We start from the raw sequence: 22182 nt of genomic DNA on the forward strand, positions 1-22182 counted from the left end.
TCTACCTTCACGAAATCGTCCGTATCCCCGGAACCCTTTGTCCTAGGAACGGAATTTAACTTTCATTTTAAGGCTAAGATTCTGGGCTTTCCAACTTTCTATTCATTATAATTTTTCCATAAACGCGCTCGACGCACTCAGAAAAATTGCAGCGAATTGCGATTTGGCTCAATTTCTTCACTTGGCAAAATAGCAGCTCCTTGCTTTCCTTTGCTGAAATTCGTTTGCCACCTGACAATCATTCATAGAGCATTGCTAAAGTGATCCTGAACTAATACAAAGTAGCTGTCACCCACCCTGAACCTCTAGAGGGAATTAAAATCATTTTAGCATATTTTTCACTTCTTTGCATACCACCTTTAAAGAACTTTGCATGTGCTTAAAATCATCCCTGTTTCTCTAAGCTTGCTAGGGGGGGGAACTGAATTCATACTGTACTGTGATCGTATTCCTGAAGAACTGTGTGTGTCACTTCCACCTCCTTACATTGCATAGAGGGGGGGGGAGGAGAATTGCCAAAAGGGGAAAAGTGATTATATTATGTTTTGCTGAAATCATATCAAGTTTATTCCTGTGTTGCTTCTTTTCCACCTTGCATTTCCTTGTACCATACAAAGCATTCTCAGCTACCTTATCCTCTATACTACTAAGTAATTACCCAGTGTGCTAGTATCACATCATCCATTGTTGATCACTCACTGTCATATGTCTCAGTGTGATATCAATTATTAATTTATTATAAAAGTGTGATATATATATTGTTTAATTCTCAAAGAAACCTTTTAAATTTGCAAAACAAACTTACTTCTTGGCTCAGTGGGGTCAGGGGGATTCTAAGAGAGGGGTGTTATATAAGGGTTGTCATCCAGAGTACACGAACTGGACATAAAAATATATAAATAAGGGCTTCCCTTGAGCAATCCCAGACAAGGCACTGACTTAGTGAGACTGCTTGATTGGAGTCATTTAACAGGACTCTACCCAATCAATTTTCTCATTTGCGTTTTGAGGACAGCCCACTGTCGGGTGCGTCCTGAGGGGTCTCATAATTCTGTAATCATGTAACCCTCACTGTGTTCCACTATCATGTAATGTAGTAGCGGGAATGTTGGAGGTTGCTCGGGAAATGTGGGGAATACAGTCTTAAAAGTGTTCCGTATTCTGATGTACATAGAAATATCCAATGACGTTGTTCCTCCCTTCCCTTTGAATGTGTTTCGGGACAGACAGGATTCATCTGGGGAAAAGTCTCCAAATGTAATGAATCCTAGTTTTGGAATTAAGTTTATGTATCTTTTTCATGGGATCAATGTCCAGATTTAATTGGCAACAGTGGGGCGTATACTAGAGTTACGCTTAGATTAGTCGTTAGTTTGTTCCAGGCCCATCTGGTACATATTAAAATATTCAACTCCTTGCCCCGAATTTTATCAGCACACAATCACAGATCGCAAAAAAGAAGGAGCTGCTATAGCTCTCTGTATTTGTACATGCGGTCTGTCCGGCCTACTGGAATAGCAGAATATCAGGAATTGAGCTTGGGCCATGAAGTACTATTTCTCGAAATAGGGTATGGCAAGACCGGGGCCACAAGGTACTATTTCTCGAAATCGGGTATGGCAAGACCGCTTTTATGAAGTGGTCTTTCCAATTTGTCCCAAAGCACGCTCGTCTGTTTACCCGCACAAAGGAGTTTGGTCAGTAAACTTACTTGAGGGGGACTGTGCATAAACAAGTATAGAAACTTTGGGAGCACAATAATTTTAGTCAGGGGAATCCTGGTTATCTATAGCTCTTACATAGCTTTCCCTAAAAAGTAACTCAGGATCTCTTGATCTCAATCCCCAAATATCTGTTATTGTCAGTTTCCCACCGAAACCCGAATACATCTTGAAACACTTGAGAACCGTCAGTTAGGGGAAAGATGACTGACTTCCCTAAATGTATACGTAAGCCGGAATAATCTCCACATTTCTCTATCTGTTGCATTTTTGGAGCCAGATGGTTTGCTGGTTCTTTAATTATATTACCTGCGTACAAGGATATAATCAGCAGGTGAGTATATATGCCTCTATGCAAATGTTGATCTCTTAATATGGCAGACAATGGCTCTATCGCCAGTGTGATGAGCATCAGTGAAAGAAGGCAGCCCTGCCTAGTACCCCTTCCCAATGTAGTTGCCCATTGATATTTATTGTTGCCCTGTATCACTGCTATCATACCAATAAAACAGGCTCCCAACCCAAACATACAGAACACAGCAAATAAGAATGGCCTCTCAATTGAGTCAAATGCTTTTCCACTGTCAAGGAGAACTGACTGCTGGGATCTCTTGTTTTAGTACACTTAGGAAACTAAAATACTTTAGGGGAGTATAAATCCCTAGTACTGTACAAAAATATCCACAATTTTGCTTGCTTTAGATTTGTGAATGCACCCCTGGCTTCGGACGGTCTAAAGATATTCTCGTTTTAATCCCTGTGATGCTAGAAATTGCTTATGGAGGGACATGGGACTCCTAGTCCTTGTCCTACCACTTCTCTGTGTGTTTTTTCTCTATGTTTTCTGCCACTGAGGTTCAGCCTGGACCTCTAGCAGTGCAGCTCTTTGTTTTTATCTTTAGTGCACAACACCCATGGGATACCCTTATGGCACCGTACGGTGGGGGTACACCCATGTACCCCTTATGTGTGTTTTGGGGCACCTGTGTGCTGTCCTCAGAGCAGGGTATGGGATGGTGGCAGCTACATGCTGATTTGGCAGTGGCTCTGAGTATCCTACATTTTGGGATACCCAGGCCCTGCCATAGGAATCAATAGATTCCTACACAAAGGCAAAATGGCCACTGTGGCCTCTTGGTTTCTATTGCCTTTTACCTTGTTTCCCAAAGTCCTGGGAAGCCATGACTCTGTCCCTTCCTCCTGAATGGCTGTTGGGTGGAAACAGCATATATGTGTCTGTTCCCTTTCCTCCTGAATGGCTGTTGGGTGGGACAAAATGATCGAGACAGCCCCGACTGAAACTGACATGAATGCAGTGTAGTGTGAAGATCCTGGCTGCATTTGAACGTCGTGAAGCTCTACAAAGGAGTGTCCCCGACCCCTCCGGCACCCGTTGACAGTGAAGTAAGAGAAGCGGTTTTGCGCATGCTGACCAGATCGGCTACCAAGGGCAAGGCCAAAGAATTAATGGACTAAAAACATTCTGGAATAAATTGACATTTCCTAAAAGTATAATAGGAAATGCATACACTATACATTGAAAACAAGACACAAAGATTGCCAAGCAAACTTTATGCTGCCTGAAACATTGCACACATTTCTGCATGCTATTTTTGTATACATGATCCAGCACTAGTGCGACGAAGCATGGGCGTTGTATTTGTTGGAAATCCTAAAAACAGTCCCATCAATCGAAGAGTTACTATTGACATTATAATACAGTTCCTGTAATAAGAAGTGCAAAATCTAAAAAGTTATTGATGGTGAATAACAATTGAAAATGAGGATTTTTCATTTTTATAAAAATCACATTGCTAACAAGAAGACCAGCTACTCCGCAAGAGATAATGTGGCATTTGAATACTATGGCAATACTTCTTGGAACTACATTTGGCTTTATGTGCTGCCTTTATTTTATTATGCGCTTTACATTTCTTGACATATTGTTTTACAATTCAAATGAAGTATCCCAGAATGAGATGTCTATTCTTATTCCCAACCAAAGAACGAGTCATATTTTACCTGATAATTCCAAACAAACTGTTCAATCTAAAAGTGATGCTAGGGAAGATAAGCATATAAATTCATAGATAATTCGGCCCATTTTAAGAAGAACATGTGGTATCATCACATGAAAGAGGTGGGGAGAAAAACGTTGGACGAAAGCTGTTATGTATGTTCTCTCATCCCTTATACCATGAATATAGCCAGAACATTTATAGCAAGAGAAATACCTGCTCATGATGCAATGTGTCTCTTCCACCTAGCAGCAAGCTTGACCAGAGGACAATTTTAAGGAAAGTGGGCGACCTTACGATGGATGTCATAAAAAATGTTAACATATGAAGATGCTTATATCAAAACACAGAAGACGGAAAAAGATCCGGAAAGGAAGGATGATTCTTTGTTCATTTAGTGGCCTTACTGGAGAACAGATAATAATTAAACAAAAACGACTGAATTGTGCAGATGGATGGGAAAGACCAGGATTACCAGGAGGCTGCCGGAGACCTCAGCTATTGGTATATGGACAAGTGGCCACTAGTGAAGGATGGGAAGCAGGAATGTTGGCATGTAGTGCACACTTATTGATGACATCACCAGTACATGTAGTGCATAAAGTGAACGATGGATGTCTGAAGAAATGGGCCAAGTTTCAAAAATTGCTAGCATGGGTTGAAGATGAAGCAGGACCTGTATCTAATTACCCATAAAGAATGCAACGCTGTGTTTTAGAAACAAAGGGCTGATCAAAGTCGGAGAAAATTAAGGATGTCAGAAGACAGTTGAAGTTCCAGGAATGACAGGAGGAAGTGCATTATTGATGGATCGTTATTGGGCCTGTGGATCCATTGCGGTGTCAGCCCCCATAGGCCCCCCCTCCTTTGTCGTGTACAGATGACATCCCTTGGAAATCAACCTGATCAGTCAGTGAATAATAGTCCAACAACCTTTTACATTTTGGAAACTCAGACCACAGTTTATTGGAGCATACAACAAAATTGGGGGGCAGTCCCAGCCCTAAAGCACCATGGTTCATGACCATCTATACCACAAAAAGTCCTAGCCCCCAAAAAGTGTGGGGCATCTTCTGACTGTTCCTGTTTCCCCTTGCCGCCTCTATGCATGTCACAAGGCACCGGAAATCCGTGCCAGATTGCACAAAGTGCTTCTCCCTCGGGCCACTGCACATGAAGGTGAGGAGTCTCCAGTGCCCATAGGGATCCAATGCCCGTCATCCGACTTTGGCTCGTGTACGGCCATCGGGAAACCACCCACGGTTCAAGCCGTGGCAAACTCCTCCCCGGCTAGGACTGCCCAAAACTCCGCCACGCTTTGGGGGTGGCACTCCGCTACCCCCAATGCCCCCATGCTCCAAAAACTTACCAACTTACCATCACTTATTTACATCCGACCTTCAAGAGGCTGCCCAAGATGGCCGTAAGGAACAAGTTGTATCCCTTCTCCGACAGATGCACGCCATCAGCCATATAGTGGGAAGGTAGTGAGTTTAGCAATGTGTGTCTCACAAAGCCAAAGCCATTAGCTAGTGTAAACCTTTCGATACCTCTATTGAGCCTGCGCCTAGATTTTTCCATGGCCCTCTGCGAATCAACCCCACGCCATTGCAGCCTGGGCACCAACTCCGACCATATCACCTCTGTACCCGGTAACTCCTGGGCGAGTGCGCTTAAGCCCAGTTGGATCTGTGCCCATAATCGTCCCCTTCCCATTGTTGCGAGGTCATTGCCACCTAGGTGGAACACTAGCACCCTAGGAGCAGGCCTCCATTGTAAATGCCTATGGACGGTTGGCAAAAGAGAGTGCCATCGCATCCCTGATGTTCCGAAGCACACTATTCTATTGTGGTCCATCCCTAGGTTGGAACCCAAGAGCGATTGCCGGGCTGCGACCTCCGCCCGTGTTACAGTGTTACAAAGGAATGTCCCACAATCCATACTGTGTCATCTGCGGGTAAAATGTTACAAAAGGGTTAAGACAGAGGAATCGGGAAGAAAAACAGAAATCAATGATCATGCAGTCCATCAGTTCTCTCCTGGCTGCGGCAACCTACGTCCCTGCTGATGGGTGCCCTGTGGCCCCTTGAGGTCTTACATAAAGCTGGAACCTGTTAGACTCCCATCTCCCAATCCTCATGATATCGTGTGCTGGAATGCCCTGCAAAAATGCCGCCGTGGCAGCCCCTATGTGAAAGCTGTGGGATGACCACCCCTGCTACCTTATCCCCAGAGCCCCCAAAGTTGTGGACAGGGCCTTTCTAAACTGATAGTTAGTCAGTGGGGAACTGCGTTGGTGCACCAGTAGCGTACCCGGCTGTTGGGGCCTCATGGCCAGGTACCTCTTTAACAAACGCACTGGACAGCTGCTGTTATGGTTGCGTTGGTGGAGTACCACCATCTTCCCCTTCCCTGCCTGGTCCGTCTTACTTTTCCGTATTCTGATCCTTAGCTTGGCCCCCTCTGCTTCTGGACAGATTTGGACATCCCCCACTGCAATTGCCCTGGCCGAAACATCTCCTTTCCCCGCTGCCACTAGTTTGCTGATCCTAAAGGCCCCAAAAAATGCCAGTGAAAATGTGGCCGCAAATAGTGCTGACTCAAATTCATCAAAACATATTCCAGGTAATGCCTCAATTAGTTTATTCAACAGATCTAAATCCATCGGCTTCCTGCTGTCCTGCTTCTGCCCCTCTGCCCGTCCCCATCCTTTTAAAACCATACAAACCCTACACCCCCCCGTTGGGTTTCCCAATCCCCTCAGTTTGCAGTGGAATGCTATGGCTGCCAGGTGGGCAGCTGCCCAGCTCCTGCTCTTCGAATTACCATGGGCCCATACCACAAATGCCTGCACCTGTTCCTCCAGAGAACCACCCCAAATGACATTGTTCTCAATCATTTGGATGAACTTACCATAGCCCTGCCGGTACCGGGATGTGACGCCTGGTGGGAGCGATCGCTCGCTCATTTCCCAGAGCGCCTGGTCCACGTCACCAGCTGCCACCACTCGTCCCTGAAAGCCATTCCCTCCGTATTTGCTTTTGGATGTGCCGCCCGGGACTTGTGCCACTGGAAACGAGAAAGGGAGTCAGCTGCAAAATTTACCACACCCTGTACATGTCTGGCCCTGAATTCAATGTTTCTTTTCAAGCACACCTCCACCAGTTTTCTGAGTAAGCTCAAAACCGCCGGGCAAGACGCTGACTGCAAGTTGATGGCCTGAACCACTGCTTTGTTGTCGCACCAGAATCACACCCTTCTGTTGCCCAATTCCCCCGGCTATAGCATGAGTGCCAGTACAATGGGGAATAGCTCCAAAGCCATGATGTTCTTAGTCTTCCCCTGCTTATGCCACTGGCCTGGCCACTTCTGTGCACACCACTGACAGCCCAGTATCACCCCAAAGCCTTCGCTACCTGAGGCATCAGAGTATAACTGCAGTTCCTCACTGGACTGCCAAGGGCCCCTCCACAAAGTGACCCCATTGAAATCTTTGCGAAATGCCCGCCACATGTGCAGATCCTCTTTCAGGCCTGGTGTGCCATTGTCACCCCCGCTGTTTCACTGGCTAACCTGCGTGCGAATACCCTCCCCGCCGGGATGACCTTTGCCGCAAAATTCCGCTTCCCCAGTAGTTGCTGGACCCTCTCCAAAGTTGTCCTGTTTTTACTCAATGTTGCCCCAATTTCCTCAACCAATTCTGTCACTTTGTCTCGGGGCAGTCTGCAGATGCCCTCCATCGTGTCAATCTAAGTCCCCAAGAAGGTCAACACCGCGATGGGCCCCTGTGTCTTTTCGGGCGCCAATGGGACACCCAATCTAGCCATCAATCCCTGAAATGAGGACAAAGCCTGCATACAATCCCCAGAACCCTCTTGCCCAACAAACAGAAAATCGTCCAGATAATGTATCATGTCTCCGCTCCTCTCCACCTTCCGGGGGACCCATTCGAGAAATGTACTGAATGCCTCAAAATAAGAACAAGAGACTGAGCAACCCATTGGCATGCACTTATCCACATAAAACAAGCCATCCCAATGAAAACCCAATAGATGAAAACTCTCTGGGTGTACAGGGAGGAGTCTAAATTCAGATTCAATGTCTACATTTGCCAAGAGAGCCCTCCGGCCTGTGGCGGCAACCATCAACATTGCCTGATCAAATGATGCATAGTGCACTGAACATTTGCCCTGGTCCAACCAGTCGTTGACCAAATCCCCCTTGGGATAGGACAGGTGGTGTATTAATCTGAACTTGCCCTTCTCCTTCTTAGGTACAATGCCTTGTGGTGAGATAATGCAGTTTGGGAGAGGAAGGATGGAAAAAGGGCCCACCACCCTGCCTAGTTCAACTTCTTTTGTAATTTTTCGTGTGACCTCCCGAGGATGCTGAAGTGCAGAGGGGAGGTTTCTCGCCATCCGTCCCGTCAAGGGGCCTTCATAAGGAATCCTAAATCCCTCCAAGAAACCCTCCCACAGCAAATCCCTATCCCCGGCCCTCGGGTAGTCCTGTAAAAAATTCCAGAAGCACCCCTCTGTCCACCGGGGATCGCCCCATCACCCAAGCCCCATCATTGACCCCCTTTTTGTCCTCCCCCAGGTCAGAGCCCCCCCTCTGCTCTGAAGCATGCAATGCTTGGGTGCCCGCCCCCGCACTTCGCACATTGATGCGTGAAACGGCACTTGATTCCCTATGTGCACGACCCTTTATTAAATGACCTGCATTCCTTCCCACCCCTAACTCCTCCACTTGTTTGGTCCCTCCCCTCCTGTCTCTGTTTTCCTTCCATTGCTCCCTTGTTGGCCTGTCCTCCCCCCTCCCTGCTTTGGAGGGGGTGGTTGAAATGGCTGCCACTCCTTCTTCACCTCCCACTTATTCGCCCATGGCCACCCCGCTCCCTTGATCCCCACATCATTGGGTATGCTGGTCCTTTCTTTACCTCCCATAAATTCCATCCACGCATCCACATCCTTGTGGTCCCATCTCATCTCTGGTTCCCGGGCCATCCTTCTTCTAAAGGCCCTATCATAGTCTATCCAGCCCGTGGTCCCATATTTTCTATGCTCAGTCATTATTCCCTTTTTATATGTCATCAAGGCCTGACCATCGTTTGGGAATTTCTCCAACCATACAGCTGCCAACAGATCAAATGCCAACTCCCAATTCTGAATATTCTCTTCTGGTTTTACCCTCTTCTGCCTTTTTCTGTCCTCCTCCCTGCTAATGTTAAAATCGGGTCCTGCGTTTTCTGTCTCCAGAATGCACAGTATGTCGCATTGCTCCCTTGCCCATATTCTTTCTTTAAAATCCTTAGGCACGTGCCAAGCAACCCCCAGAGTAGAAGTAATTAAGGGTGCATGTGCAACCCGCTGAATGGCAGGCTCTCCTTCACCACTAGCCGGTGTGACGGTTCTGGGTGTGCTAGTTGTGGTCCCATTGGCTGGTGTGTTAGTTTTTTCTGTCACCCCTGGTTGCTGGGCAGCCACCTGTGTGGGTAAGGTCGTCGTGGGTGCTGGGTCCACCGCTGCTAACACTGGTGTCGCGCTACTTGCCGTGTAACCCCCCGTACCTAACTGCAAATGTCCCACAACCCCAGGCCCTGGTGAGACATTGCTTTTTTCCGACAGGATTTGAAGGGCAGTGCCGCCAAATACTGCTTGGCTCTGTAGAGGTTGAGGTGCTGGTTGCACGCTCCCTCCCACAATGCACCCAGTTGCTAGCTCTGTTGTGGCTCCCCATGCTTCCCTTAACCCATTACTAGGTGTCCCTGCAGGTGGAACAATGGGTCCCCGCAATAACTTCAACATTTCTCCCAACGTTTCGTTCAATTTTGCGCTCATCCCTGCCATCACCGCTGGTAAAGTACTCAATAAATCATTCACTGGGGCCGTCGGGATGGATTCGCCCAATCGTAAAGCCATGTGGGCCGGCTGCACCTCAGATACCTGTGGGGGGCAGATCACAGCCTGTGTCGCCTTGCCTTTCCTAGCCGCCTGTTTCTTTGGGGTCAGTGTAACCCAAACCCCCAAACCTTCCCCCGCCTGCTCTATCACAAGCGCCACCAATTGCCCTTTACCTTGCCTGGTGCTTGATGCCCTCTTAGGCACCTGGACACTTGCCGGCGGTCTTTCCGTGAGCGGGGGGGGGGTATCTGGAACAGCGTGAACTTGTGCCTGCACAGTGCTCTGATGGGGAAGTGGCCCTTGTCCTTCGCTCAGCACTTTCTCCGCCCAGTCCTTTCCTCTCGCCCGCATTTGTTCCTGGAATCGGGCGAACCACCTGGCCGCCTCACCAAATTCATTGGCTGATGTGTCCAAAACTATCTCTACCCCGGAGAACAAGTCCGGTGACACTATCTGAGACATTGCCATGAGAATCTAGAGCAATGCAATTCAATGGATGAGAACTGCAAAGAGGCCGTCTTTGCAGTCGTCATCCCTATTTGTAGGCCTTCCCAGGGCCCGGCCGGAAAGGCCCACCCCTGGAGACGCCCTCCCCCCACCATGGCAAAGCGGAAGGGGTGGGAACCTCCCTGCGGGGAGGGGGGGCTGCCAGCGGGGCGCCCACGCTATGTGGGACGTCCCTCGAGCGCCCCCTGCAGGGACTAGTACGTCCCCTGAGCCTACATGAAGTTACCCAATAGCTGGGAAGGAATATGTTCTAAGGTGATAATAAATGTCCCTGCATTGGTGATCCCTCAAAGTGACCTCCACATAGATGGTTTTCCAGAAATGAATGCACACCAGAGGTAGAAGCAGTCACTCAAACTCATTCGACAAAAGAGGGAAAATTACTTCTCTGCAAAATCAGTAGAGGCCTATCATAACATCCCAGATGAACAAATTGTTAAGCAGGACAGCAGAGATATTTACAGCCATATTCAGGAATTAAAACTGCAGTAAACGCCAAGTGGTTATACATCTCTAGGTGGGAGCTGATACCAACACTTAACATGGCAATAAAAGGATTTAATGTGATCAGAGAAGAACTGAGGGCTATCAGACTCACGACCCTCCAGAACAGGCATGTCCTGGACTTAATCACAGCAATGGAAGGAGGCATGTGTGCCACAATCCGGCATTCTTGCTGTACATAACAACCTGCCCAGGATGGAGAAAACAGAACCCTAACAAAAGCAATAACTACACTGTGAACCCTGCATACAAAGATGGTGGAAGAAGTAGACGAGACCGATGATTCAGATTGGTTTTCATCTCTGTTCTCCTGGGTTCCAACCTGGTTGGAAAATGCCTTAGAACTAATTGGAGCAATACTAGCGTTAGTGTTGCTGGGATTCTGTCTTATAAGAATATTCATAGAACAGTGCAAGAAAACAGCAAAGAAAGCAATTGGGCTGACGATAATGATCAATGTGAATGCTGTGACTGGCAAGCACAGAAAGACCGAAAACGCCACCCGGCAGCCTCCGGCACCCCCAGGAAGAAAATTGAATTACCCGAACGTTCTTAAGAACTATGTAGGGCATTGGGTGTTCCGTCAACCAACTGGGGAGTGCCGTCATCTGACCTGGAGTGTGGATGAACACCAAGAATGCAGGTGACCTGAGGGTGGTGACTAAGATATGGATCCCAAAGAAATCATTTGGTGGAGGAAGAATGAATAAGATTGAGAAGGAGGTGGTCGAGGATTCAACCAGAGGGGGGAATGTAGAGAAGCAGACTAGTACACCATTGATAGAAACCACCCCCTCACCTGCGACATATTAGATGAAGAGCAAGAAGACACTGTGCATGACACCAGGTATCATTCCAATACTACATCGAGTGCATGAGAGAAGTTATGCACTCAGACAACCATACCAAGTGTACTCCCAAACTGAAGTGGTAGCAGGAGATTTACAGACACCACTGAACATCAAAGAGTTGTAAAGAAAATCTGACCGGTGCAAAGTGATGTCGTAAGAAGAAAAAATGATGACACAGAAAAGACAGAAGAAAACGTAAAGAATGAAGATGTAACTGAAGAAATAAAGTACACATATATAGGAGTGAGAAGAAACCACATATATACAAAGAAGATAAGTAACCAGATGAGTAGCAAATGTATATACACAAACAAAATGGTAGATGAGTCACATAGGAGCTTGCTGCAGTAGAAAATATAACGCAGGTAAAGCGGCCATGTTGAAAAGATGGACGTCGGCTCTGAATAAAATGAAGCAAGAAGCTTGAAGGAGAGAGACAAGGGCTGTAGAGCTGAAAGACTCTGGAAATACAAATTTGTGCATGAACAAGGAACAGCTGTTGGGCAGAAATGAGAAATTAAGGATGCCACAGCAAGAAGTAATTGCAGGGTACAAAGGGAGTCAACAAGGATAAGCAACGTACGCAGAACACATTTCTCTAAGATTAAGTAAACAAGCGAACATTTGTGAATGACAAGTAAAAGATGCAGAAAGCATGTGTTAGACGGAGCAAACAAGTCTACAGAGGCCGAAGAGGGTAATGACACCCAAGATAATTGGATCAAATAGCACTAAACAGAAAGGCGAAATCATGGTCTCTTCACACGTGGTGCAAGACCACAAAACAAGGCCTATTCATGAGCTCCAGACGAAGATAACAATGTACTTTAACTCCCTTTAAAGTTCCAGAGCAGAGAACATCCAGCAAGGTCAAGTACAAAGAAGAGGCTTTGGCTGAAGGCTTGACTGACGAGAGATGGTAGACAGGACAGTAGTCGGACATTGTTCTCTGCACCTGGGTTTCATTTTGCTTAGGTGCTCCCAATGAGCTGAATGTCCAAGGATGGGAGAGAATGCCAACCAATCGTAAGGGCCTATGCAATGATAAGCATACAATGTTGCAGGGGCCAATCCGCTGCTGTTATGCTGCTACAATCTGTACTATACGTACTTAGAGGGAAGTTCAAGGTATGCCTGCCAGGAGAGGGGCAGCCAATGATGTTACTAACACAAATTATAAGTTGCTATGTTCCCCTAATCAATCCCTCCGTCCAATAGGTTTTCATTATTTGCCACGCAGGATGACGTCATAGTTGAAGTACACTGAGGTATAAAGCCGCTTGCGGAACTTAAATTTATTGAGTGTGCGTGGACTATGAGTTGATGTTAAACAGGTTTTCCTACTTTATTGATCTGATAATAAAGTAGTATTTTGCCATATTCTTTGAGTGTGTCTGGTTAATTATTCCTGAGATCATTTATTATGGTAATCTCATTCTGTGCATGAGAACGCTCACAAGTGCTACTGCATACTATGATGAAGTCAATACATGACATTAGCATTGACAGCTACAATTCCAACCAATTATTCTGCTCCTGACCTTCTCACTCTTTCGAGATTTTTCGTAATTAAAAGAATTCCATGAAAAATTCACAAGTTACCTTTTTTTCTGTGGATTTATGCGTCAAGTGCTTTGGCTCACTATCAATGTTTTACCTCTTCAGTATGAAATATATTGTACATGTGTAAGGAAGTGGCTGCGCACACACAAAACAGTGTTGCCCAGGAGAAGACCAAGGTAAAGGTAGGTATGTTTTAATTAAGAGAGGTTGGAATGATTGCAAGATGGCCGCCGGCACCGAGTAGACGTGCCGATGGCGTTCCCCGGACCCGTTTGAGGGAAAGTGCCCACCGCCCCATTAACAGGCCACGGAAAAAAGCTGTGAGGCGTCCTGAGTAGGAGAAAAGCTGACCGGCTTTACAGGGCGACTTGGAGCAGGTCTCCGGAGTGGCGCACCCAGAGACTGAGCTGCAACTGCGTGTGTCCGCTGGGAGCCGAGCGCAGTAGTGGATGCCGCCGGGGGTGTTCGGGAGGAGCGAGGACAGAGGCTGCCTGAGGAGGAACTGGAGTGAGGGGGTTGAGGGGGAGAGAGACCCTCTGGGCAAATTTCGGAGGTCTGCCCCTCCCCCATCGCCGACAGAGTGCTTGGCGGACTAGCTCCGGGGAGGTCCGCCGAGAGGAGTGGGCGAGCCTGTTTATGCGGCCTGCTGTTCGGCCCCCTCCATTGAGAGTGGCGCAGGGAGAGGAGCGCCAGGAAAGGCCCTGACGCATCGGAGTAGGGCAGCTGGGTAAGAGGAGGCACCTCTGCAGGAGCGGCACGGCAGAGCTCTCGAGGAGGCCAGAGGGAGCGGGTGAGTCGGGGAGCGCTGCATGGGGATACGCTTGCCCTCTTGGCAGGCGGCAGGGCGGAGGAGTGCCCTACCGTGAGTAACCACCCCACATCCTTGCAGCAAGGGAAGGGAGATGCCACCACACCGACGGCGGTGGGAACAAGCTGAAGGCCGGCGAGTTTGGACTGCGTGGTGCTGGAGGCTGGCACCTGGCTGGAGGTCCTTCCACAAGGTAAAACAGTGATCACTGCCAGGTCTAGGAGAGGTGTAGAAGCGCACGGAGTGATACGGGAACGGGAAGCAGCCCTCTGAGACGGCACCATTGGGACAGTCTCAGAGCTGGGTTTGGCAGCCTTGCTCCGGCCCCCAACCCCCAAGGAAGTGGAGAAGATCTCAGCATGAGTTGCGTCGAGGACAGAGGGGCCCCCAGTTGTTTAGCAGGACACAAGGCGAGAGTGATTGGTATCACCCGGGAGGCTACTGTTGTGAGGCCTAGTGCAGTGGGGGTTGGCAACCCTAAGCCCCCCCTCCTTTTAGTTAACTGGAGCTTTGCTTCCTCATAACGGTTCTTGGTGGCAGAATTCCTAGACTCTCGGCGACGGCACATCGCAGCTCCTACACAACCTAGAGGAGGCTCCGCGAGACGAGAATCGGCCAAGGATAGCCATCTGAGTGAGTTACCTAAGCGCAAAGGACGGAGAAGGGAACAATATGGCCAAAAAACCAAGGGAAAGGGGGGGAGGGTGGCTCAAGCTTCGGGCGACACGTTGGGTACGCTCACTGCAATCTGGCCAGTGCATCCATCAAAGGAGGGACATAGGGCTCCACAAGGAAGGTTGGGGGAGGACTCGCACAGAGGGGCTTCGGAAGAACCATTGGCTATGACCAGACCAGAATTCCTGGAGGAACTACACGCTCTACAATCCAATCTTGCGAAAACTTTTCAAGACCAATTTCAGTTGATGCGCGCAGATCTATCAGAAGCCCTATGGGAGATAAAACAGGATATGCGGCAATTGGGGGAGAGGACGGATATGCTGGAAAGGGGCCTTCAAGAAGCTGATGCAGAAACAACTGCCAATAGCGAGGCCATTGAAAGGTTTAATGTGGCAACACGCAATCTCGAAATTCAAATGGAGGACCTGGAAAATCGTTCCCGTAGGGTCAATATCAGAGTGAAAATGCTGCCTGAGTCAGTACTGGACAAGGACTTGAAAGCGGTGCTCCAAAGCATTTTTGCAGAAATTCTGGACGAAGGGAGCCCTGAGAAGATTGAATTAGACCGAGTTCATAGAACTGGGCGGACGCCTAAAGGTCAGATGGGGAGGCCTAGAGATGTGCTGGCAGCGTTTACTAGGTACGCCCAGAAGGAAGCGGTCCTGCGTGCAGCACGGCAGCGGGAACCCATAAAGTTCAAAGAACAACAAATTGCACTGTTCCAGGACCTGGCATACGTCACATTGCTGGAGCGGAGACAAATGGGCCCGCTGTTGAAAGTTCTTAACGAGAAGGGTATACAATATAAGTGGACATTCCCATTTGGCCTTCTCTTTGATTGGGAAGGGGCCTCGAGGCGCATCACATCTCTGCAGGAAGGAGCTGATCTCCTCTGGATAGAACTGGAGGAAACTGCATCTAGTTCAGGAACGCAGGGCGGGTTGGGGCGCCCCAGGCTGAAACCCTGGGAATGGACGACGGTGAGGGAGAAAAGGAAAAGAAGAAACGGAAAGGACGAGAAGCTGCAAAAAGAAAATCCAAGCGAGGAGAGTAACGTACATGTGTAAGACTCCCGAGTTACGCTAGTATTAGAAGGGGTGGTGGGCCTCAGAAAGGATATTTGGCTATAGGGGTCTTAGTGGGAGCAACCATGTTGGGAATGGAAAGGGCGGGGATGCCCGAGTTAGGAGTAGTGAGTGAGCGGAAAGGGGTTGTCCTTCCATGGGGGGAGGGAGGGATCAGGGGGGAGTTGGGGGAGAGACCTGGGGAGAGGGTTGACGAGTCATTCAAGAGAGGGGAGAGCGAGACAGTAGAAGGTTACAGGGGCAATCGGTTTTCTAGTTCTGATATCTTAAGTGGCTAACACATAATGTGAGGGGGCTGAACTCCCCTCTAAAAGGGAAAAAACTGGAACAATTCACAAGGAAAGAAAGGCCCGACATTATGGGATTGCAGGAAACGCATCTTCTGAGTAAGGATCAGGGGAGACTGAAGTTGCGGGGATATGATCAGATTTTTAATGCCTCGGGACAAAGCAAAGCAAGGGGGGTGGCTCTGGCCATTAGGAATTCGATCGACTTCAGGGTAGATACAGTGACAAGGGATAAGGAGGGGCGTTTTTTGGTGGTCAGGGGGAGATATCTGGACGCTCTTTACACTATTGTGGTTGCGTATTCCCCCTTATACTGCTCAAGAACAGTTTTTATTGCGGGTTTTGAAAGTACTGGAAGAGCACGCGTGGGGTCATATTGTTCTCATGGGGGACTTAACTATAGCTTGGGATAGGGAAAGGGACAGAGATGGTAATCGGGTGAGGGGAGGGGGGGCGGTAATGTCGGCTGATCTGAAAGAAAAGATTAGCGAATTGGGTTTGAGAGATGTTTGGAGGGAATTAAAGGGGGAAGAGGAGGGATTTACCTTCATCTCTGGAGTTCATGGCTCGCAAACCAGAATAGATTACATATGGACATCGGTGGGTCTGGTGGGCAGTATCCGGAAAGTGAACACAGGCACGATAGGAATAGCGGACCATAAAATAGTCTTGGCAGTGATGGAGCTGGATCGGAGGGGGGAGAGCAGTGTGGGGTTGGAAATTGCCAAGGGCGATACTAAGGGATCCGGCGGTGCGTGGGAGCATTGCAGAGAAGATCAAGGTCTTCTTTGCGGTCAACAAGAAGGAGGATACGGCAGAGGGAGTAAGGTGGAACGCATTTAAGGCTACCATTAGGGGAGAACTAATTGCAGCATCAGCTTTCTGAGAAAAACAAATGAAGGTTTTGGAGTCCCAATTGGAGGCTGAGGTGGAAGTAGCTAGACAGGCGGCAGGTAGCACACTGTCTCGGGTGGCTATGCGGGGCTATAGAAGAGCGCTGGGGCAGTTGGAACTTCTGCGTACCAAGAACGCAGAGGGGGCGCTATTGGCAGTGAGACAAAAATATTATGCCAAGGCAAATAAGGCAGACACCCTTTTAGCACGCTTACTTAGGGGAAAGAGGGCAAAAAACGCAATTACAGCATTGAAATTGGCATCGGGGGAGTCACTAAGCGGGAAGAAATACAGGAAGCTCTGGCAGAGTATTATGATTCCCTTTACGCATCCCAGAATCCCAGTAGTGATGAGCAGGAAAAGTTTTTGCAATCGGTACAGTTACGGGAAATAAGCAGGGAAACAAGAGAGGCCCTTAACAGAGAAATCATGGAAGAGGAGGTTAGAGGGGTAATTAGAGCTCTCCCAGTCAACAAGGCCCCGGGCCCAGATGGCTACACTGCAGCTTTTTACAAATTATTTGTCTCACAACTGGCCCCCCAACTGACCTCCCTATATAAATCGTTTCGGCAGACAGGTAGGATTGCCCCTTCTATGGAGGAAGCAAAGGTAACCCTCGTCCTAAAGCCACATGAAGATCCAGAAGAGCGGGCAGCCTATCGACCCATTGCTTTGATCAACATTGACGCAAAGATATATACTGAGATCCTGGCGAATAGGTTAGATGCCATTCTCCCTCACCTGATACATCCCGACCAAGCAGGCTTCGTCAAAGGCAGACAAACGGCAGATAATATTAGACGGGTGGCCCATTTAGTTGAAAAGGCTCAGAGAACGAACACTCCCGTGGTCTTGGTGGCTCTTGATGCTGAAAAAGCATTTGACCGCATGGAGTGGTCTTTGCTGTTCCGAGTGATGGAGAAGATGGGTCTCAGGGGAGAATTCATGACCATGATCCAAGCTAATTACAAGGCCCCTTCTAATAGATTAATGGGGAACGGGACCCCTTCTAGAAGGGTGAATCTCCAGAGGGGAACAAAACAGGGTTGCTCGTTATCTCCAATTCTTTATGCGATTTATCTGGAACCTCTCCTGCAGGCAATCAGGGATAGGGGGGCATTAGGGGTATCCCGTTTAGGGGTGAACAGCAGAAAGTAGCGGCCTTTGCCGACGACATGCTGCTCATGTTGACAGCGCCGACCGATCGCTCCAGGATAGCATGGCCTTGTTAGGCAAATTCGGGGAGGTCTCAGGATTAAAGATCAACACCAAGAAGTCTGAGGTCCTGAACCTTACTTTAAGGGGAAGCGAACGGGATGAGCTAAAGGGCTGCACCCAGATTCTGTGGAGCCCGGGTGGTATTAGATATCTAGGGGTAAGGATTACGGCTACCCTGGTGGGGTGGTACTCTGCTAATTTCCCCCCCTCTCCTTATGGCAATCAAGAGGGACTGCCAAAAGTGGCGAGGTCTTCGAGTATTGTGGTTAGGGCGAATCGCGGCAGTAAAGATGGTAACGCTCCCTCCGCTACTGTACCTATTTCAGGCAATCCCGCAGCCAGTTCCCTAGAGCTTTTTTAAGGAGTTGGATACCCTGACTAGAGATTTTGTTTGGGAAGGGAAGCGTCCCAGGGTGAGTGGTAGATTACTGATGGCCCCGAAGGGGGAGGGAGGCATGGCCCTACCAAATATTCAGAGGTATTGTGAAGCAACGCAGCTCCGAATAATTAGGGAATGGCTGAAGGGGGAGGAAAGCCAGAAGGATAAACTTTGGGTGAGAATGGATAGAGCGGCAGCCCATCAGGAGCTGGCAGAGGTGTTGTGGCTTCCAAAAATCCATCGACCTCGGCACCTCTACGAAAGTACTATAACTAAGCTAATGGCAGACACCTGGGATAGGTTGGTGGGTTCTATGGGAATCACAACGTATCCATCGCCGTTTACCCCCATCTTTGGCAATGGAGATTTCACCCCTGGTCAGGAGAAAGAGGCGTTTGCGAGATGGCAAGAAGGGGGTTGCAGGAAGCTATGTGACATGTTTCGGGGGAGGAGAAGTGCTTTCATTTGAGGAATATAAGCGAGAATTTGCAATACAAGAGGGGGAAAGGTGGAGATATGCACAGTTAAGGCACTGGTTCTTCACCCGGAAATCAGAAAGGCTGCAACAAGGGATCCCACGAGCTTTGAGAGATTTCTGCTAACCAACGATGGAACGCGGGGCCTTATTTCCAATATATATAAGATTTTAGTTAGCTCACATATGGATATGCAGTGGGCTTACATGCAAAAATGGGAGCAGGTGCTAGGTAGGGTCATTAGTAAGGAGGAATGGGCGAGGTTATGGAGGAGAATAGCAAAATTGGCCAGGGCGGCTCAGCTTCAGGAAGTTTGGTATAAGATCTTGTTCGGGTGGCATTACACCCCGGACCGGCTCCATCAGATGTTTCCAGCGCAATCGGGTGGCTTTGGAGGGGTTGTGGGTTGGCAGGGACAGCAGAGCATATATGGTGGACATGCCCCAAGATTGAAACCTTTTGGAAAGAGGTACAAAAGGCACAGGAACAAGCCTTTGGTCAGGGGGATGGTAGGTCACTGGTACAGATCCTCTTGGGCATCCATGGGGCCTCTGAGGGGGATGGACGCAGAGGAAGGAAGAAGGCTAAAGTGGTCCTGACTCTTGCGGCTCTGATACTAATAGCACAGGGGTGGAAAAGCTCAGTGACCCCATTGTGCCAGGATTGGCTACGGAAAATGTGGGAAATTGTGGCCCTGGAGTGGGCAGTTTACGCCATGGATGATAAAGTGCAGAACTTTGCTGCAGATTAGAGGGACATAATGACTTTTCTTAAAGAGGACTACAGAGTGTGTTGGTGCCCGCAACGATTGAAACTCTTGGATCTACAGTGAATCTGGGGGAACCCGCTTGGAATGCAGTGGTTATTTTATTTTTTTCTCGAATGCTCGTCGGTTTTGGGGGTGGGGAGGAGGAGAGGGGATGTTCGTACCAGTTGATTTGTTGTTAAACTTCAATAAAAAGAGCTTTAAAAAAAAAAAAAAGAGAGGTTGGAATGCCATGGTAGTCAAGCGAACAGTGCAGCTTGTTTTTTTCATGACACCCATTGCACGTTTGCCATCGAATGCCCGGGTCTCAGATCATCTAGATCAGGCCACTGGAGACGCCCACTATTCGGATGCTGGAAAACGGCCTGGCAGTTGCCATGGTCACATTGGGCTTCCCTCCCCACAGGCTCAGAGAAAATCTTTCGCGCTCCGCGATCCTCCGGAGTCACGTGATCTCAAAACGAGCAAGACAGAGTCAACGGCGTATCCAGGCAACGCCCTTGTCAAGAATGGCATAAATCCGGAAGCAGCTATGGATACGGCGCTTCTGATCCTAATTCTAGTGATTGAAGCTTGCTGCAAACTTCCTTGTTACGCCACAAGGCTGTCTGGTTCTTTGGATTTCCTGTTGTCGAGCTTCCGTCTGCCTCTTGGATTCCGCTCCTGTTTCTGTGCTTCGATTTGGTATTTCTTCCTGGTTATGACCCCTGCCTGACTATTGGCAATTCTCCTGCTTCTCGACTCTGTAGTACGCTCCCCACTCCGTTACAACCTCAGCCTGCCTTGACTTCTCTACTGCTACCTGATTTTGCACCCTATCCTGCCCGCTATGTGACGACCTCGGCCTGTCTTGACCATTCTCTTGCTTGCTACATTGGTCATTTCACGCTGCCTGCTCTGCGACGACCCGCCCTGTTTTGGTCATCAGTCTGTGTTCTTGTCTGACTCTGACACTTTCATCCTGGTACTCCACACTCCCAACCCCTCCCCCCTGGGTTTCACTTACCTGATCCTCAGCACTAGACTTTGGATGCTACGCTGTTATCAAGTGCTGCAACCTGACACTAGCGCGACCCTCGTGTCCCCCGGCCTAGTTACCTTTACTAACCTTCCTTCCCTCGTTTTCCCTTCCTCCTTCTCCAGCCACCCCCTTGGACAACAGACTTCTTCGATGCCATCCATCACCACATCAACGGCAAGACCCATTCAGACTCCTGGTATTGTATTAGATAGGTTTCCATATGTTATTGTTAAGCCTTACTTATGAGTGGCACTCTTTACCTTGCAGTGGCAGTTTTACAAGACAGGGACTTCCTCGATTCCTCTTCAAGGCTTGCAGGGGCTGCTTGGTGAGGTTAGTGAGCTGGTGTACGTTCTGCTAAGGGGGTGTTTTGTCTGATTAGTGCCACACGCTCCTGATTTTCGCCCTTTCCTATTTTCTGCCTGGTGTTCTTGTCTGGCGTTATTCATTCTCGCCCTTTCATGTGATCTACTCATCTGTCCCGTATATTCTATAGGGCAGTAGGGTGTATCATAGGGAAGGACTTCCTCTTGGTCAGGTAAAGGGTGGTCGGAACAAACTGTGGTCCAAGACATATATTGTCGCAGTGTCCCAGAGGGTCCTTCTGAGTGAGTACCCAGACTCATTCCATTTACTTGTGTTTTCTGAATTGCGGATCTGTATTTTGACAGTTTTATACCTTTTTTTATTTAAAAAAAAAAAAGCAGCATCTTGCCGAAATGACACCTTTATTAGTCTAACTACATATTCGGGTCCACTAGCTTTATAGACCACATGCGTCTCTGAAAAAAGCCAACTAGTAAACACAGATAAACAGATAGCCTCGTCATTGAATAATTCCTACAAGATAGGTGTAGTCATTTTGACATTTTACTCAAAGAAAAATTACAACTTCAATACTGTAGCAGTCAAGAGACATACTAAGAAGATATAAATAAACTTGTTAATAACAAAGACTAGGCCAGATAAGAACATCATCGCTAGAAGATAAAAGGATGAGACTGATGGGGTTCATTATACTAAATACCCCCCAGAAAAATTAGGCACATTCGGACCAACTTAAAGAACTAATATTACTGGAACTAACTAACAAGGAATCGTGAATGATGCAGCAGTCCCAACAATTACACAGAGAAAGCTGGTGCCAAGCTACTCACCCCAATAACATTTGAACTGCACTTCCAATATAAACACGTTATATCAACTTTATTGTCATCTTACCTCAAGCAATGCTTTCATGCAGTTGACCAGGGCAATTCTTACAGGCGCAGTGCATTTCCGTTCATTTGTTAAATGCCTGAAACAGAAAACACTTGCATATCAAAGTGCTCTGGCAAGTGATAGATTATAAATGTAAGGCAAATAAATATCAAGATTGCAAATGTTTTATAAGAACCATCCAAATAAATGTTACCTACATAAATCCAGTGCCAAAGATCTGGATGCACTAATTTACCATGATCAGGAATCTTTGGCCAAAGTAAAATATTAAAATGTACGTTT

General features: G+C 48.0%; 1 protein-coding gene across 2 annotated transcripts in view; it reads right to left on the reverse strand.

Moving 5' to 3' along the window:
- ATM (ATM serine/threonine kinase) overlaps positions 1-22182 on the reverse strand; it is a 3046976-nt gene that overhangs the window by 1894352 nt on the left and 1130442 nt on the right. For both annotated transcript variants that reach the window (XM_069640412.1, XM_069640413.1), the window contains one exon: positions 21901-21976. In XM_069640412.1, the coding sequence (XP_069496513.1) occupies positions 21901-21976 (76 nt within the window). The remainder of the gene's footprint in view (positions 1-21900; positions 21977-22182) is intronic.

The sequence above is a fragment of the Ambystoma mexicanum genome, chromosome 7q, assembly GCF_040938575.1.
Source record: "Ambystoma mexicanum isolate Mex_15411 chromosome 7q, UKY_AmexF1_1, whole genome shotgun sequence".
In the NCBI taxonomy this organism is placed as follows: domain Eukaryota; kingdom Metazoa; phylum Chordata; class Amphibia; order Caudata; family Ambystomatidae; genus Ambystoma; species Ambystoma mexicanum.